This window comes from Rutidosis leptorrhynchoides, chromosome 7, assembly GCF_046630445.1.
Source record: "Rutidosis leptorrhynchoides isolate AG116_Rl617_1_P2 chromosome 7, CSIRO_AGI_Rlap_v1, whole genome shotgun sequence".
Taxonomy (NCBI): Eukaryota; Viridiplantae; Streptophyta; class Magnoliopsida; order Asterales; family Asteraceae; genus Rutidosis; species Rutidosis leptorrhynchoides.
In genome coordinates, this window is record NC_092339.1 from 288,861,437 (window position 1) to 288,882,159 (window position 20,723).

General features: G+C 32.5%; 1 protein-coding gene across 1 annotated transcript; it reads left to right on the forward strand.

Moving 5' to 3' along the window:
• The first annotated feature begins 2,790 nt into the window (after positions 1-2,790).
• On the forward strand, positions 2,791-7,567 carry LOC139857024 (ketol-acid reductoisomerase, chloroplastic-like). Its single transcript, XM_071845735.1, has 10 exons — positions 2,791-3,143; positions 3,253-3,345; positions 4,750-4,815; positions 4,910-5,050; positions 5,140-5,367; positions 5,453-5,570; positions 5,996-6,135; positions 6,207-6,374; positions 6,767-6,922; positions 7,032-7,567. Exons 1-10 carry the CDS (start codon positions 2,865-2,867, stop codon positions 7,398-7,400), a joined length of 1,758 nt encoding a protein of 585 aa, XP_071701836.1. The 5' UTR covers positions 2,791-2,864; the 3' UTR covers positions 7,401-7,567.
• Positions 7,568-20,723: the final 13,156 nt, after the last annotated feature.

The window sequence follows — 20,723 nt, forward strand, 5'->3', positions numbered from 1 at the left end:
AAAATTATAACGGTCTTACCCTTTTTATAATTACACGATTATATAAGCTATAATATTACCCAAACCATCGAATCACACTTCTAAATTATTGTCAATAATTTGTCCATATGTCCGTCTAGATCACCGAGGTGTTGAAGCATAATTTATGTCAATTTAATGCACTTTCGTTTATCAATTTTAATAAATTATGTGATAAGGGTGAAAATATTAAATTATATAACAATGGGTCGGTGATTAAACTTAATATTAAAAATAGTCAAAGTTACATCATAATATTATAATATGGTTCAATCCATTTGTCCAGAGGTTCTACATTTTAGTTACCACTATGGATATTTAGTTGGACATTATAACGGCATAAAAATATAAATTATATAAAATGGACATAATAACAATAACAAATAAATAACAATAATAACGACGATAATAATAAATATTACGATAACAATAATAATAATAATAATAACAATAGTCATAACAACGATAATAACGATAATAACGATACGCGAAAATAAAGTTGGGACGTGGAGACTTACAGTGAGTTGGAACGGTAAAAAGCGATATTATTAGCGTAGCGGTACACAGACAGAACTTCAACTTAAAACCCGTAAATTAAACGTTACAATAACTTTATTATTAAAATAAACTTAAATTAAAATTAAAATTATAAATATATATTATGAATATTACAGAAGAGAAATGAAAACTGATGTATATAAAGCTCGAGCAAACTGGCTTTTTATAGATATGTGGCCTGCTACAGTAACCCATGCGATCGCATGGGTTTTATGCCTATTTCCCATGCGATCGCATGGCCGCCAGATCCAGCTCACAATTTTTTGGATTTTTACTTGTCGACATATTATAAAAATATATATAATATATAAATAATTTATATAATTATTTAAATATTATATTATATTCTTGTGCATAGTTGACTCATAATTTTGGCTCCGATGTCTCGTACATTTACGCCCAGTTTATGTCTCAGTCCCGGTTTCTCGAACGTCTTTTCGTACAATTTAATATCGTGTAATTTGCATTCCGCGACTTGCATTCTTGTCAATCTTTAGACGTTTTTCTTCGATAATTTAAACCACTTGGAGTGTAACTTGTACGTTTGAGCATTTTGGACGTTTTTGCCTTTTAAATCTTCGTTTTCGACTTTAAATCTTCATTTTTGAGCGATCTTCGTCTTTCATCTTCGCACTTTATTTATTTAAACAATTACAACTAAAAATAAGGAAATTACAATTAAAAACTTTACATATTGGAACGATATTGCGACTAATTATATGTTCGTTTGGAGCAATATCAGTCATACTAATAAATGTAATTATACTTATTTACGTTTATGAAAAACCATATTCAAATAGCATTTAGCTTTTCACCTTGCTTACTGACCATTCAAAACAATCTTATAAATAACAAACATTTAAAAAAATCCCGCGAATCCGCGGGCTTTAAGCTAGTAATAATAATAATAATATATAAATAATTATATAAGTAGATAATTAATTGCTAACAATATTAGAAAAAAACATGAATTGACAATGATAAAGGTAAAAGCAAAACGAACGATTGGATTGACATTGTCACTAACCTTGCTGGTATGTTTGATACTTCAAGTGAAATTCGGCATGTTGTTGGTGAAAATTCTAATCTAAAAAATAACAATAAGAATCGAGTTCAATTTGGAGGAAAAAAACTCACTTTCAAAGAAGAGTTGGCCAATTTTAGTATTTTGATGTAAAACATGGCCGATAATGACTCACCTACCAAAAAATCAAAGCCATGAGGATTGCTATTAGGTTAGTAGCACTTAAAGGGCCAAAAAACATCTTTCAATTTAGATTGAATCAAAATGAAGACTTCATTCTCGTTTTCATTCGTTAAAACTTGGTGATAAATCTCATGATTTTTTCTTCTCGTATCACGTACAGAGTATTAGTCATCAATCTTCCTATGTTGCAGTCTTGCTAATCAAAAACTTTTGGGTCGATGATCCCAACTTAGTGAAGGATCACGCTGTAAGTTTCTTTGAACGTCTTTTTAATGTTTCACCTTCAATGTCTGATTTTATCAATTCAGACTAGTCCATGTTAAAACTAGCCCAACTACCTGCTGGTCTAAGCCCAATTGTATAGGCCCAATTCTCAAATAGTGAGGTTCTTTCAGTTATTTCCTTGAATCTTCAGTTTGATACATCCTCTTTCTTTACACAATACATTCAAGCTTCAAGAGGTGTTCGAACATTTTAGTTTCTGTTTGTTTCAACGTTTTGGAAATGACCGAGTCATTTGGTCAGTTTCAATGGATGGTGGTTATTCGGTATCCGACACGTAATTCACAATAGTATCCTCTTTAATGAAGTTTTAATCAAAAGTCTCATATTGCCTTCCTCACAGTCGTATTTGAGTGTGTGTGTGGTGTTGGTTCGCAATTTAAAGTTAAAGCTAAAGACTTTCTTTGAGCTACTAATCTCAAGTTTTGCAATGATCTCCTCTCTTATGTGTGGGATCACAACCCATTTTTATTGTGTTACTAGATTAGTTTCATTTCAATTGTATTTCTCATTTTGATCGTGTTTGACTCCGTCATTATAATTTGAGTTTGCATCGAATACAACTCCAATTTTTTCGGCAGAAAAAAAAGAAAAAAGAATAAAAACATGAATAATTACAAAACTGGTTGGCATTATTTGACAGTCTACTTATCTAATCGAACGGACAGCATTTAACAGAAAACCCTCACTACACCAGTTCACCACATCACAAGTAGATATAAATATAGGGCTACACCAAAACTCACACTTCACAGTTTACCTTTTGCTCCGCCGTTACATTCACATTTTCCGGTCTACAATGGCGGCGGCGACCACAACAGCATCCTTCTCAACCTTAGCACCTGCCACCTCATCATCATCATCTTCGTCTCTCAAGGTTGCTCCCAAAACCCTAGGTTTCAATGTATTGTTTCCGTCATCCAAAAATTCATCAAAATCGCTAAAAATCAGGTCCAATGGATCTGCGCTCGGTGCTCGTATGGTGTCGGCGCCGGCAATCACTAGACCTCCGACGTTCCTTGATTTTGAGACCTCTATTTTCAAAAAGGAGAAGATTAACCTTGCTGGTTTTGATGAGGTATTCATTTTACACCTTTTTTTTTTTTTTAAAATATTTGTATATGTATGTATAGTTAATTAATATGTTAGTATTTAATTTTATTTGATTTTTTGAATTGATTGTGTAGTATATTGTAAGGGGAGGAAGAGATTTGTTTCATTTGTTGCCTGATGCTTTTAAAGGTATCAAGCAGATTGGCGTTATTGGTTGGGGCTCTCAGGTTTGTTCATTCAGCTATTTATTTATTTATTTTATTAAATTATTTGATTGATTATCAAGTTTATTGTTCTGGTTCTTAAATAGTAGATTACACGGTGTTAGTTTTAGGGGGTTTAAACTGCCGGTGAGTTGCACTTTTAAAAGCTTGGTTTAATTATAGCTTAATTAATTGATTAATCATCATGTATATGTATATATCTGGGTGTCGAAAACGCCCATCAGTACGCCCGTCGAAAAAGCGGGTCGAAACCAGGCGTCGAAAAAGCGCCGAAACAGCGCGCCGAAAATGGGGGCCGAAAACGCGCCGAAAACCAGGTCGAAACCGGAATTCGGAAACGCGCGAAACTTAGCGTCGAAAGCGCGCGTTGAAAAAGCGGGTCGAAATGAAGGGTCTAAAAACGCACGTCGAAAAACGTGGATCGAAAAACGCTCCTCGAAATCGAATCTTTTGAAGTAAAGCCATTTTGGACCCATTTGGGTCTTCAAGTAATTTTCTATTATGTGATTTTGGACCCATTTGGGTCTTGAAGTAATTTTTAATATTTTGTGCTTGGACCAATTTAGGTCTTCAAGTAAACCCAATGGACCCATTTTTAAAGCTTTGGGTCTTATTCAATACACTGGTTTTATGAAAATTGATAACACTGCAAGTAGAAAGGGTTAACGTGTATTAATTAGATGGGGAGTTGTATCATAAAATTAAATAAATAATGGTAGGTAAAGCTACCGATAGAGATCTATGTTCAAAATAATCATGCTTACTTAGGATGGAGGGAATGTATTTATTGTAAATCAATTTGTATGCATAGGAAGTTAGGTACACTCCGTTTATTGATATTAAAATCTTTTACGTATCCTTTTAATCAAAAGTTTAAATTTAAAGAATATTTCTCCATTCTTATTCATATTCTTATCCTCACATAAGCGAAATAATATGATGATAACACATCAGCTTCAAAATTTAGATACCAATGTACCACACAAACTTCATGATTTAGTAGATAAGATAGGAGATACTTTGTAGTTTATAATAATAATATATTAATATTAATATATTGATAAATATATCATTAAATTAAGATTTAAAATGGATATAAATAATTTATATATTAGTCGTAATGTCGTATGATTAAGGGTTGCCCAAGTTGAACTTGAGTTTGTAAAACATTTTACGAGCTGAGCTTCAAATTTACAATTTGAGGCTTGAAATGAGCATACTGAGGTTACACTTTACTTATAAGGCTTGAAATGAGCCAAGGTTAAGCTCGGATAGACTTGTCTGGTTTACACCCCTAATTACATTTATGGATGTTTTTCCTAACCTAAATTAGTTGGATTCATCAAAAGCTCAAATCTTTTATTGCCCATGTTAATGTTAATTCGATATATATCCTTTTTTTCATAGGGTCCCGCTCAAGCTCAAAATCTGAGGGATTCTCTTGCAGAAGCCCAATCTGATATTGTAGTGAAGGTGAATATTTCACTATATGCATTCCTTTTTTTTACAGGTTACTCTAAGCTCAAATTTGTGTTATTAATGATTGTCGATTATTGCTATGAAATAGATTGGTTTACGAAAGGGTTCAAGTTCATTCAATGAGGCCCGCGCTGCCGGCTTTACTGAAGAAACTGGCACTCTTGGAGATATCTACGAGACTATCTCAGGCAGTGACTTGGTCCTGCTCTTGATTTCTGACTCAGCTCAGGTTAGTCAACTTGGCTGTTTGACTTTTGAATATTATATTTGTTTAGTGTCTTTATAAGATACCTTAATGTACGTTAATATTCGTTGCAGGCTGATAACTATGAGAAAATTTTCTCACACATGAAGCCAAACAGCATACTTGGACTTTCGCATGGGTTCCTTCTTGGTCACTTGCAATCAGCTGGCCTTGATTTCCCGAAGAACATAAGTGTGGTTGCTGTGTGTCCTAAAGGAATGGGTCCATCTGTAAGGAGGTTGTATGTTCAAGGAAAAGAAATAAATGGAGCAGGGATCAATGCAAGTTTTGCAGTTCATCAGGTTTGTGTTGTATTTTTATATCAAGTATTTGATGTGATGTTTTTTGAAGTGTTCCACGAATGCTTAAATGTATGCTTATGTGCAGGATGTTGATGGAAGAGCGACTGATGTTGCACTTGGATGGTCTGTTGCCCTTGGTTCACCTTTTACATTTGCAACGACACTCGAACAGGAGTACAAGAGTGATATATTTGGAGAGCGAGGTCAGCCCTATACTTTACTTGAATCTATACCCGGCGGTTGAGACCCACATCTTGAAAAAATTGGTCCATAAGATGAGTTAAGGAATGGGTTCAATTTAGACCCATATGAACCCTAACTAATATATATAAAATCCAACGGGTCCTTAATGGGTCTTAACGGGTCTTTACGAGATTTTATAAATATTATTATCTAGAGGTTTTACGTGTTTAAGAAACTTTGAGAAATGGGTCCCGACCTGACTCAACCCATTTTGACTCGACCCCAGGAACCCATCTATATTTTTTGACCCGTTTTGACCCATGACCCGTTTCGACCCGAATCTGTTCAGGTCGTGACCCAACCCGACCCATTTTCTAGGTATACTTGAATCACATAGTCTTGACTGATTTGGAATAGTAAAATTTAACCATTTGACATACATTAGGTATCTTACTTGGTGCGGTGCATGGTATTGTGGAGTCTTTGTTTAGAAGATATACAGAAGGTGGTATGAGTGAAGATTTGGCGTACAAAAATACCGTGGAGTGCATCACTGGAAATATATCAAGGACTATATCCACTCAGGTTTAGTTTAAAGTTTTTCATAGCTAAATTGATCTCATGTGATTATGTTTCTGAAAGGTCTATATAAACAGGGTATGAAGGCTGTATATGAGTCATTAACAGAAGAAGGTAAGAAAGAGTTTTTGACAGCGTACAGTGCCTCATTCTATCCTTGCATGGACATTTTATATGAGTGCTACGAGGATGTTGCAAGTGGCAATGAGATTCGAAGTGTTGTGTTGGCTGGGCGTCGGTTTTATGTAAGTTCTTCTTTTCTTTTTCAGATTCGCAAACAAGGTTTGCAAAACTTGCTACTCAGGGAAAACTTGGTTGTTGACCAAGTTTGACTTTGACCGAGTTTTGAGCGAATTTTGACCGTTTTTCCGCTTAATCTCGAGTTTTGACATGGTTATTCTTTTCAAAAGAAAATGGTCGATTTAGGCCGAGTTTTGACTGACTTCTCGAGTAATCCCGAGTTTTGGCCGAGGTTCACCGAGTATAAGCCGAGTCCTCCCCGAGTTGCAAAAACCGAGTACTCGTCGAGTAATTCCCAGTTCTGCAACACTTGTTACAAACATAATATTGATCTTGTTTTTGTTTTTAAGTAAATAAAAGAAAGTTTTTATTAAAGTAAGTGGTTCGTCTTTTTCAGGAAAAGGAAGGTCTACCAGCGTTCCCTATGGGTAAGATTGACCAGACCCGTATGTGGAAAGTGGGCGAAAAGGTTCGTGCTGTCCGACCTGCAGGTGACTTAGGCCCGTTATATCCTTTCACGGCTGGTGTCTATGTCGCACTGATGATGGCCCAGGTGAGCCTCGATTCGTAAACTTTTTAATTTTTTTGCGTATCCTTCACATGCATACAATCTTACATATCCCCTTTCAATCTTCTTAAAAACTGTTGATAAAAATTCATAGATTGAAGTGTTGAGAAAGAAAGGACACTTGTATTCTGAGATCATTAATGAAAGTTTGATAGAGTCCGTGGATTCGTTGAACCCGTTCATGCATGCTCGAGGTGTGTCATTCATGGTGGACAACTGTTCAACAACTGCGAGGTTGGGATCAAGGAAATGGGCCCCACGTTTCGATTATATTCTTACCCAACAAGCTTTAGTTGCTGTAGACAATGGGGCTCCACTTAACCAGGACCTGATCAGTAACTTCTTTGAAGATCCGGTGCATGAAGCTGTTAAAGTTTGTGCAGAGTTGAGACCTACGGTCGACATCTCAGTGCCTGCTGATGCTGATTTCGTTAGACCCGAGTTGCGTCAAGCTTGCAACTAAAGATGGTTCAGGTGCGACTCATCGCTCAATCTCAGTGCAATGCGGGCTCTATTCTAGTTAAGCTAAGGTGTTATGCAGAATGTTTTTGTATGATATGTTTCAGATGGATGTTATATCGACTGTTGAATTTGGTAATTTTGTATTAATAAAAGTGGTCTTGTTGCACATTCGGTTTTTTGTCTATAAATTGGCGAGTGCATGGAGCAATATTATATAAAAATACTCATAAACATGCACTTGTTATAATTCAGTAGGCTTATAATTACCTTTAGTGGTTTGATTCTTGATGTTATAATTCAGTAGGCTTATAACAACCTTTAGTGATTTGATTCTTGATTAAGAATACTAATAATGAATTGTAAGAACAAAGATGATAATGGAGAGAAAGAAAGAAACACTTTGTAAGTGTGAGAAATGGTGCAAGTTTTATGCTTGCATTCATGGCTATTTATAGTAAAAATATTACAAGTTTAGGTAATACAATAATATTACTTTTGTATATCATTGACTATCCATTTATATATATATATATATATATATATTTATATATTATAACACTCCCCCTTGGATAGCAATTTTGTTTGTTGAAGATCAATTGTAAGTTACTGCCTCGTTAAAAACCTTGCTAAAGAAAACCCAGTGGGAAAAACTTTAGCTAAGGGAAAAAGAGTGCAGCATGGAGTTTGACTCCCCCTCAAGTAGACATCGCTTCGGTTGTTACATCTTTTGAACATGTCTCATGCCAATGTTATGAACGTGTGTTCTGAAAATAGCAGTTGGAAGTGCTTTCGTGAAAAGATCAGCAGAGTTTTTGCTAGATTGAACATATCTCATTTCAATCTCGTTGTCCTTAATGAGATTTTGAGTGTATGAGAAGAATCTAGGAGGTATGTGTTTGGTTCGGTCACTTTTGATATACCCTTCTTTCATCTGTGTTATGCAAGCTGCATTATCTTCATAGATAATTGTTGAACTTTTATCGCGTTCTAGTCCACAAGAATCAGTAATGATTTGTGTCATTGATCTCAACCAAAAACATTCCCGAGTAGCTTCATGTAATGCAATCACTTTGGCATGATTTGATGATGTAGCAACAAGTGTTTGTTTTTGAGAACGCCATGATATTGCAGTACCTCCATTTAGGAATACATATCCAGTTTGAGATTTAGCTTTATGTGGATCAGATAAATAACCTGCATCAGCATAACCAACCAAATCTTGTTTTGATTCGTTAGAATAAAATAATCCTAAATCAGTAGTTCCTCGAAGGTATCGAAATATGTGTTTGATCCCATTCCAGTGTCTTTTGGTAGGAGCAGAGCTGAACCTTGCCAACAAATTAACTGCAAAAGAAATGTCAGGTCTTGTACAATTTGTAAGATACATAAGAGCTCCAATTGCACTAAGATATGGTACTTCTGGTCCAAGAATATCTTCATGATCTTCACATGGACGAAATGGATCAGTTTCAACATTGAGTGATCTAACAACCATAGGAGTACTTAATGGTTTTGCCTTGTCCATATTGAAACGTTTCAAAATCTTTTCAGTATATGTTGTTTGATGTACAAGTAAACCATTAGGCATATGCTCAATTTGTAAACCAAGGCAATACTTGGTTTTTCCGAGATCTTTCATTTCAAATTCTTTCTTTAGAAGTTGAATGGCTTCATAGATCTCTTTATTTGTACCTATGATGTTAAGATCATCAACATAAACAGCTATGATCACATATCCGGATGTTGTTTTCTTAATGAAAACACAAGGGCAAGTAAGGTTATTTGTATACCTTTTGCTTATCAAGTAATCACTTAATCGGTTATACCACATACGTCCCGATTGTTTTAACCCATATAAAGATCTTTGTAATTTAATCGAATACATTTCTTTGGGTTTTGCATTTGATGCTTCTGGTACCTTAAATCCTTTAGGTATCTTCATATATATATATCACTATCAAGTAATCCATATAGGTAAGCAGTCACAACATCCATGAGATGCATTTCTAAATTTTTAGAAACTGCCAGGCTGATTAAGTACCTAAAAGTAATTGCATCCATAACAGGGGAATAAGTTTCTTCATAATCAATTCCCGGTCTTTGAGAAAAACCTTGAGCTACAAGTCTAGCTTTATACCTTGTAACTTCATTTTTCTCATTTCTTTTTCGGACAAAAATCCATCTGTATCCTACAGGTTTCACATCTTTAGGAGTGAGAATGATTGATCCGAAAACTTTTCTTTTATTGAGTGATTCTAATTCAGCTCGTATTGCTTCTTTCCATTGAGCCCAATCATGTCTATTTTGACATTCAACCATAGATGTTGGTTCTGGATCATCATCATTATTCATGATGTCATATGCAACATTAAATGAAAATTTCTCATCAAGATTTTTCATTTCATTTCGATTCCATAATATTTTTGAATATGCATAATTGATTGCAATTTCTGTATTGACATCATCAATCTCCTCTGCAGTAGGAGTACTGATTTGTGGTTCTTCTTGAACACTTTCTTTTACTTCATTATCAGCTGATTTTCTTTTTCGAGGATTTTTATCGTTTGAACCAATTGGTCTTCCACGTTTCTGACGTGGCAAAGATTCATGAGTGACGTTATTGCCAGCTTTTGGAATTTCAATTCGAGCTGGAGTATTTACTGCTGGTATATATGATTTTGTCACCGTTTTTGTATCTGTAAATGCATCAGGCAATTGATTTGCAAGTTCTTGTATATGCATTATCTTTTGAACTTCTGTCTCGCATTATTTTGTGCGAGGATCAAGATACTTTAATTGAGGTTCACACCATGAAACATCATTTTCTTTATTTTTCATTTCTCCCCCTAATCTAGGGAACAATGTTTCATTAAAATGACAATCAGCAAAACGTGCTGTAAAAACGTCACCTGTCATAGGTTCAATATACCTTAATATTGAAGATGTTTCATATCCAACATATATTCCCAACCTCCTTTGAGGACCCATTTTTGTACGTTGTGATGTCGCAATTGGAACATACACTGCACAACCAAATGTTCTAAGATGGGAAATATTTGGCTCTTGACCAAAAGCAAGTTGTAGGGAGGAATATCTATGACTTGCACTTGGTCTGATGCGAATCAATGCAGCAGCATGTAAAATTGCATGACCCCATATAGATACAGGGAGTTTTGTTCTCATTATCAATGGTCTAGCGATTAACTGTAAACGTTTAATCAATGACTCGGCTAAACCATTTTTTGTATGCACATGAGCAACAGAATGTTCAACAACAATTTCTATAGACATGCAATAGTCATTAAATGCTTGAGATGTAAATTCACCAGCATTATCAAGTCTCACCCTTTTAATGGTGTAATCAGGAAAATGAGCTCTTAATTTAATAATTTGGGCAAGAAATTTTGCAAATGCCACATTACGGCTTGATAACAGACAAACATGAGACCATCTGCTAGATGCGTCTATTAGAACCATGAAATATCTAAATGGTCCACATGGTGGATGAATTGGTCCACATATATCACCTTGAATTCTTTCAAGAAACATTGGTGATTCTTTCTCAACCTTAAGTGGTGAGGGTCTAGTTATCAATTTTTCAAGAGAGCAAGATGTACATGGAACCATTGTATCATGATGGATTTTTCTATCCTTTAGTGGATGTCCATGAGTACATTCAATAATCCTTTTCATCATTGTTGATCCTGGATGGCCTAATCTGTTATGCCATAAACTGAATACACCAGGATCAATATATTTTTCGTTAACTACCATATGTATTTCTGGTACATTTATATGTGTATAATGTAATCCAGAACTAAGTCTTGGCAGTTTTTCAACCACATGACTCTTGTCAGTGATACTTAAATATTTCTCATTTTCTGTTGTCACTGACTGATAATCATACCCGTTAAGGTATATGTCGGAGAAACTCAATAAATTTCTGCTTGACTTGGGAGAAAATAAGGCATCATTTATTAAAAATTTTGCACCATTTGGTAGTATGAAATTTGCCTTTCCTATCCCTTTTATCAAGTTAGCAGGTCCTGATATTGTATGTATAGTTCCTTCCGTTGGTTTTAGATCAATAAAATATTTCTCGAATTTAAGTATAGTGTGTGTAGTTCCACTGTCTGCTATACAGAGATCTCCACCACTTGATTGATGTTGTATTCCAGCAAAATTCATATTGAACTTCATATATAAGAAATAAATAGTGAGTACATTAATATTACACAATATTTTACACGCAAATAGATAGTACTGAAACATTTAGCAAACATAATGACAAAGACAGACGATATTAAATCGTTTATTTTTCGAAAGACACACAACTTAAACATTCAAGAAATCTTCATATAAATCAGATGGTTTCTCAGTGACTGTTGGATCGACGTTATCCACAAAGTTTACTTCCTTTTCTTTATCTTTCAGCGAATCCTGATACATCTTAACAAGATGTTTAGATGTTCGGCAAGTATTAGCCCAGTGGCCCATTCTACCACATCTGTAGCAAGATTCTTCAGAATTTTTAGAAGAATTTTCTTCAACATCTTGTTTAGTGGGCTTGTTTTGTGGTTGATATTTATATTTTCGTGGATTATTATTTCTTTGACCACCACGGCCACGACCACGACCACGTCCTCGCCCATTACCATTACCATAAGGATGGTTTCTACCATAGTTATGGCTTTTGGCATGATGATGGTGATGGTTATTATAACCACGACCTTGCCCGCGTCCTTGTCCCTGTTTATAATTATTTGCAGTATTTGCTTCAGGGATTGCAAGTGTACCAGTAGGACGGGATTGCTGATTTTTCATTAATAGCTCATCATTTTGCTCTGCAACTAAGAGATATGAATTAAGTTCAGGATATGTTTTGAACTTTAGCATTCTCAAATTTCTTTGCACTGTGATGTTTGCAGCATTCATTGTGGAGAAAGTTTTCTCCATCATGTCTGCATCACTTATTTCATGTCCACAGAATTTAAGTTGTGAACATGTATTATACAGAGCTGAGCTATATTCATTTACTTTCTTAAAGTCTTGGAACCTTAATGTTCTCCATTGTTCCATAGCAGCCGGAAGTAAAATTTCTCTTTGATTATTGAATCTGTTTTTGAGACCTTCCCATAAAACATGGGGATCTTCTACAGTCACATAATTATTTTGTAAGCATTCATCAATATGTTGATGAATAAAGCAACATGCCGTTGCTTGTTCTTTTTCAGAACAAGTGTTGTTTTCATTTATGGCTTCAAGAATGCCCATTGATTTAAGATGCATTTTTACTTTTATAACTCATGGCATGTAGTTGTTTCCAGTTGATTCTAAAGGAGTAAATTTAAGCTTTTCCAGATTCGACATTTTCTATTAAAACAAACAACATGATAAATTATAGTCACTTTATATTCATAAGTATATAAACATTAAACATAAATTTAATATAACATAAATGATAAGTAGGTGACAGTGTCGACCATATGTAAGCAATCATTAATAAATGTTATATAACATAAATATAAATATTAGTAAACATAAATGATAATTAGGCGACAGTGTCGGCCATATAAATGTTAGATAATAGAAATACAAATGTTAGTAACATAAATGATAATTAGGCGACAGTGTCGGCCATATAAATGTTAGATAATTGAAATATAAATGTTAGTAACATAAATGATAATTAAACGACAGTGTCGACCATATATTATTCAGGTGGTATAACCGACCATATATCATTTAGGTGGCAGAGCCAACCATAATTAGTATTAAGATTATCGTGCCGATAACGTGTTATAATTCAGTAGGCTTATAACTACCTTTAGTTGTTTGATTCTTGATTAAGAATACTAATAATGAATTGTAAGAACAAAGATGATAATGGAGAGAAAGAAAGAAACACTTTGCAAGTGTGAGAAATGGTGCAAGTTTAATGCTTGCATTCATGGCTATTTATAGCAAAAATATCACAAGTTTAGGTAATACAATAATATTACTTTTGTGTATCAATAATTGACTATCCATATATATATATATATATATATATATATTTATATATTATAACAGCACTATCTTTTTAAGAAAATTTTTTGTGATTAAAGCTCTATATAAGATCTTAGGATGATGATCAAGAAACAGAATTCCATCCCTTTTTTTTTAGAATGTGTAGTGACTAAACTTGCTATGAGAGTAAACAAACAAAGCAGTGCTAAAAAAGCTAAAACTCAGCATTCGAAACAAATAGAATAAGAACAACACCAAAGCAACAATCTAATAAGCAACAATCTAATTGGTCTCGGAAGGGCCTTCGCCACATATCGGGCCATGTTTAACCAAATTTCCGTTGATAGTATTGCGGTGGATTTTCTTCCCTGACCGAGAGTCGAACGAGTAAGATAACACGTTGAATGAACCTCTACCAACGTGTGACGACCCGGGAATTTCCGATCAAATTTAAACTCAATCTTTATATGATATCGACACGATAAGCAAAGTCTGTAAAGCTGAGTCTCAAAATTTTGGAACATATTACATGAGTGCATTTGCCCTTTGACTATATCCGACGATTCACGAACAACTGTTGTAAATATATATATATATATATATATATATATATATATATATATATATATATATATATATATACATGAGTGCATTTGCCCTTTGACTATATCCGACGATTCACGAACAACTGTTGTAAATAAATATATATATATATATATATATATATATATATATATATATATATATATATATATATATATATATATATATATATGTATGTATTGGAAATTATAAAATATAAATGGATCATTAGAATTAAAATGTAAAAATAACAGATAAAATAATTAAGTTCTATTAGGATAAAAATATACATAAGTATATATATGTATATATACGATATAAATTTATATATGAATAGATATATGATATCTATACTTAATGATTATATGTATATTGTAAGGCATTAAACGGTATAAATATTAAATATTCAATATATGTTATTATATAAATGTTACAAAAATATTAGATATTACATAATTAATAATACATAAAATTTATATAGTAAATTAAATTACAAGTTTGAATATAATTGTTGTATTAATATTATCAACACTACTTTTATGATTATTACTAACATTAATGATTAATATCAGTATTAGTTATATTATTAAAGATAGTATATAAACATGAAATTAAAGGTATGTAATTTGTTAAACTTACTAATAAGTATTATTATTACTTTCATTACTGTTATTAACATTAATAGTAATATTAATATTAACACCAGTATTATTAATATTTTTAAGATGTAAGTATGAAATTTGATACATATAACATGTGTATCATAATTATTACTTGTGTTATTAAATATTATTGTTATTATCTCCATCATTAAGAATCATTATTTATATTATCATTATCATTATTTTTGTTATTAGAAAATAATACAAACTATTATTTTTATCATTTATAAATAAGTATATTCTATTATCATTAGTGTTTCTATTATTTCTTTTATTATCTATTCTGCATTATCAATATAAAAATTACTAATTAATATTATTATTAGTATTAATAATATACTTATTAATTATTAATAATAATTCCATAAAATTATATAAAAGAACTTCCAAATCTGTTAGAAGTAGCTGTCATAGGATACGTAATTCGTTTCTTTTTCTTTTAGCCAGTACAATTCAAGATTTCCAAATCACACAACAATCCAAAGGTAGTTAGAATCGTACGCAGTTTTAATTTTCTTTATTTCTTCTCCTGTTTCTAATATTGAAAACTGTCGAATTGATTTGGCTATATAATGGATGAATTAATCGATGAATTGGATGGAGACATTCAGTTCCTTTATTATCATTATCAGTTAAAACCTTTATAGTTATCATCAGATAGGAATTATCAAAGAAAAACCCGTCCGTTCCCTGTTTTCACTTCAATTTTCAAATCACTTGCTCTCTTAACGAATTACAAATTCTATAAATACAGTTCTGTTCTAAATCATTCGTTTAAACTTCCTGGAAGGTATCAATTCCAAATTTTTAGTGTCGAACAAGAATTTTGGAAGTCAAAGTATAATCTTAAAAAGTCAAAGATTGTTCTTCAGTCAAATTCAAAACTTCTGTTTTGATTTAGGTTAAATTGGTGGCCTCTAAAGTTTCTAAAGGAGATTTAAAACCTTTTTCATTTAGGAAACTTGGTCTAAAATTGCTTTAAATTCAAAATTTGAGATTTGGTTGTTCTTGAGTTTATCATCTATTCACGACGCTGTTGCTGCTATTTTTATATTTTTTTTTCCTTTCAATCAATACACCATAATATGTTAACTTTGTTTTGGTTTCATTTTCTAAAACTCCATCGAATTTTGTTTTGCTGTTATGGTTTTTGGATTACCTCTGATCGAATGATTTGAAATTTATGAAGAAGAAAGAGTTAACAGAAAAACGGGTTAATTAGATTCGGGTTCATTATATAATCAGAAAATAAGTCAGCTCAGCTGGTTTAATTGGGTGACGGGGTTTCGAGAGGTCGGGGGTTTGAGCCTTGCCTCTGCCATTTCTTTTTTGGAAGTCTTTTAGAGAGGTAGTTATTATTATTAATAGTAATAATAATAATATTATTATTATTACTATTAATGTTATTATTGATATTATTATTGTTGTTATTATTAATTATTGTTATTAGTATTAAAAGTTATAATCATTATTATTACTATTACTAATATGTATTAGTTATCATTTATCATGATTATTAACTTAGATATTACTAATAGAATGAGTACTATTGCAATTATTATTATGATTATGAATTCTTTTAAGGAAGTATTATTATTATTATTATTATTATTATTATTATTATTATTATTATTATTATTATTATTATTATTATTATTATTATTATTATTATTATTATTATTATTATTATTATTATTATTATTATTATTATTATTATTATTATTATTTTTATTATTATTATTATTATCAAAACTATTATATTTCATTAGCATGTTATTAAAAACTACAACTATTATTAAAAGTATCATTTGTATTAAAGTTATCATTTTTATCATTAATATTAAAAGTAACATTTTTAACTTTATTATCATTATTATTCTTTTTATTATTATTAATATTAATATTATTTTAGTATTATTATAATTTTAACAAAACAAATGATATATATATATATATATATATATATATATATATATATATATATATATATATATATATATATATATATATATATATATATATATATATATACATATATTCAAAAATATATTTAATACATATAACATAACAAATTTATATTTTATTTATTTTAAACATATAAAAATGAATAAGTGAAACACATAGGTTATTAGTATAAAATAATATAACTAATAAATTTATATATATATAAATTTGTTCGATTGCAATTTTGTGTGTTAATATATATATATATATATATATATATATATATATATATATATATATATATATATATAAATGATTTAGGTTCGTGAATCCGAGGCCAACCCTACACTTGTTCATTGTCGTTATATGTATTTTTACTACAAAATACATTAGGTGAGTTTCATTTGCCTTTTTACCCTTTATATTTTTGGGCTGAGAATACATGCGCTACTTTTATAACCGTTTTACGAAATAGACACAAGTAATCAAAATTACATTATATGGTTGAATGATCGATGCCGAATATGCCCCTTTTTGCTTGGTAACCTAAGAATTAGTAAACCGATCTACTAATTGACGCGAATCCTAAAGATATATCTATTGAGCCTAACGAACCCCATCCAAAGTACCGGATGCTTTAGTACTTCGATGTTTTTTTTATCATGTCCGAAGGATTTTCCGGAATGATAGGGGATATTCTTATATGCATCTTGTTAATGTCGGTTACCAGGTGTTCACCATATGAATGATTATTTTTTGTCTCTATGCATGGGACGTTTATTTATGAGAACTGAAAATGAAAATCTTGTGGTCTATTTAAATGATGGGAATGATTATTTATGTTAAACTAATGAACTCACCAACCTTTTGGTTGACACTTTAAAGCATGTTTATTCTCAGGTATGAAAGAAATCTTCCGCTGTGCATTTGCTCGTATTAGAGATATTACTTGGAGTCATTCATGACATATTTCAAAAGACGTTGCATTCGAGTCATCGAGTTCATCAAGATTATTATTAAGTCAATTATAGTTGGATATATTATGAAATGCTATGCATGCCGTCAATTTTTGATGTAAAGCAAGTTTGTCTTTTAAAAAAGAATGCAATGTTTGTAAAATGTATCATATAGAGGTCAAGTACCTCGCGATGTAATCAACTATTGTGAATCATTTGTAATCGATATGGACTTCGTCCAGATGGATTAGGACGGGTCACTTCAGTTGGTATCAGAGCGGTGGTCTTAGTGAACCAGGTCTGCATTAGTGTGTCTAACTGATAAGTCGTTAGGATGCATTAGTAAGTCTGGACTTCGACCGTGTCTGCATGTCAAAAGTTTTGCATATCATTTCTAGTCGGAAATCATCTATTTACCATCCTTAGAAAATTACATGCTTATCATTCTTAGTCTAGACACGTTTTACTGCATTGACTGCATGAATAGTGTATAGACAAAATTCATATCTTTGCGTATCTGTTAATTCATATCTTAGCGTATGTTACTATAAACTTTGCCTGACAGCTTCCGTAGATTCCTCCGTAACTTATGGAATTTTAGTATTATCAATGCATATGTAAATTATGTATTGCAGGGTACTAATTTACATCCTATTCTATTCCTTATCGAAAATCCTTCATCTGATCATACGAGATGAGTCCCTCAACCAGTTCGAGTCCCTTAGATTCCGATAACTATTCCGACAGCTATTCTGACATAGAGTTTCACTCAAGCTCCGAAAGCAGTGTCACCGGAATGAATCAACCAATCAGCCATCCCCAATTCATCTAATGGTTTCGTAGACGACTAAATCATTGGAGACGAGAAGAAGGCGATCCTTTCCACTCACCAACCTGCACTCTTGGTGAAGAACCTGAATTATTTACCGGCGAACCTGTTCGTAACACCATTTTCTCTCTCATTTCTAGAGTATCTCGCCACGACTATATCACAAGTCAGATTCAAAACCTTATTCATTCGTTCATACCGACAATCATCCCGGAGTAATAAAGTCAATGAGTTTCGCGCCCGAATTGTAGCCTTGGAAAAATATGGTGCAAAATGTACCAGCTTCAACAACATCAACGGCATCAACTGTACCACCAGCAACTACACAAACCACAACAACACACGCCTCAACATCACATTCAGTACCCCGAGCATAATCATCGTTCTACATGGCTTTCTGCATCATTTATCTTCGTTCAACATGGCGAATATGTAATCTCTAATGTTTTAGAGATTATATATTCTTGTTCTAACATAAATCAAATGAGTTTAATATGATATTAACTCATTAAATCCATGATTGCATCTGAAGAAAATATATATGTAAGTATATTTTCATAAAAATTGTAATTAAAATTCTTTTGTACAAACTGATAATGGTGAAAATATTTTAACGGGTAGGTAATACCAGAGGAATATTTAAATTTCACATTAATAAGTTACGTTGTACATTCTTTGAATCTGATTCAACAGTCATTTACCATCCTACTTACATCCACCGATATACAAATCCGTTCACCACAGAATAATCATATTCATCCAATTTCATATTTGAATTTTGATTTATCAGAATCCAACAAGTGGCATAATGAAGAAAACATTTGACAAAATAAAAAGTGTTAGAAACAAACAAATTAACTATGAGGAATTTTGTTAAGAATCCACGCTAACTGTTCCTAGCTAATTGTTCCTAGCTAACTGATTACATTTTATTTATCTTGAAAGATGATGGTGAAATTAAAATCTTGAAAGATGATACTGATGATGAGGTCAAGGAGTCTGATGAGGATGATAGTGGTAGCAAGTTTTTGGCTGATATGAGGGAAGCTGATCAGAAAAGAGATTCTCCTCAATGGAAAACTGAATTGATGTATAAGGTTGATAATTTTTGAACTTATACTGATGATGAAAAGGCCGAAATGTTTGACTACCTAAGAGTTGACTTATGCAGAGGCAGCAAACGTGAAGAAGTTTTGATAACAGACAACAAATCTTTAAATGAGAAACTTAAATGCAAAAATGATGAAATTAAAATCTTGAAAGATGATATTTCCAAACTTGAAAAACAAAATTTTACTTTAAGGTCTCTTCACGTTGAGGCAGCAGAAGTCAAGAACCAGCTGGATAATCTTAAAAAGGTTATCGCTTCATGGTGTACATCTGCTCAACGCACAGCAAAGTGTGTTAACGAGCAGGTGCCTGGCCAAGTTGAAGCTTTCTTTGCTGGTGATTATGCTGCTGCTACTGCTATTGCAGAGGTTACTTTCATGGACTCAATTCTTGAAACAGATCCTGAAGCTGTTTTGCCAAATACTTTTGCCAAGATAGTTAAAGGTAAAAAGGTCTTGACAAATAAATTTGTTAGACCTGCTACTGTATCCCCACCACCTGCCATGAAAGAGATTTGAAACAACCCAACCCGTACTCCGTACGATAATATTTTTTTTTGAAATAATACACATTTACGCGCCAATTAAATATGTAAACCATTTCACACGTTTCATTAAAACATACTACGAGTTTAATGTTTACAAAAAGGCATAAAGGCCATTAACAAATGTGATACAAGTTTTACCAACTACAAATGATAGTTTATACTCCAAACGACCCCTTGAGCATGGTTTGGGACTAAACTACCCAAAACGTAGGCCAACTTCCAAAAGCTTCAATATAACATCTACAAGGGAAACCTAGTGCCCAACAACCCCCTTGCCTTTATCCGCACCTGCATCTAAAAATATGAACAACGAGAGGGGTAAGCTAACGCTTAGTGAGTGCAATAATTATATGTTTACATATACAACCTACTTACTTGCAATCACTTACACATTCCCGCATACATGCTAGCAATATAATTAATCATACCATCGCAAGTATAATACTAAACTTCCAACAACATAAGCTAGCATAACAATAGCATATTATTTAAACAATATAATATGCTACAATCCGCACACAACCATGGTTAACCAATCGAACAAGGGAACGGTGTTTAAAGACCGTCGGAGTTCGTAACAACCATTAGTGCACTTAACACTTCGTACACTAACCCCACGGGTGGCATCTTAACACTTTGATACTTCACCCCGAGTGGCATCTTAACACTTCGATGCTTCACCCAT

Coding starts and splice junctions, on each gene's coding strand:
- LOC139857024 (XM_071845735.1), top strand. CDS start 2,865: ATGGCGGCGGCGACCACAACAGCATCCTTCTCAACCTTAGCACCTGCC. Junction 6,375..6,766: donor TGGCTGGGCGTCGGTTTTAT/GTAAGTTCTTCT, acceptor CGTCTTTTTCAG/GAAAAGGAAGGTCTACCAGC. Junction 6,923..7,031: donor TCGCACTGATGATGGCCCAG/GTGAGCCTCGAT, acceptor AAAAATTCATAG/ATTGAAGTGTTGAGAAAGAA.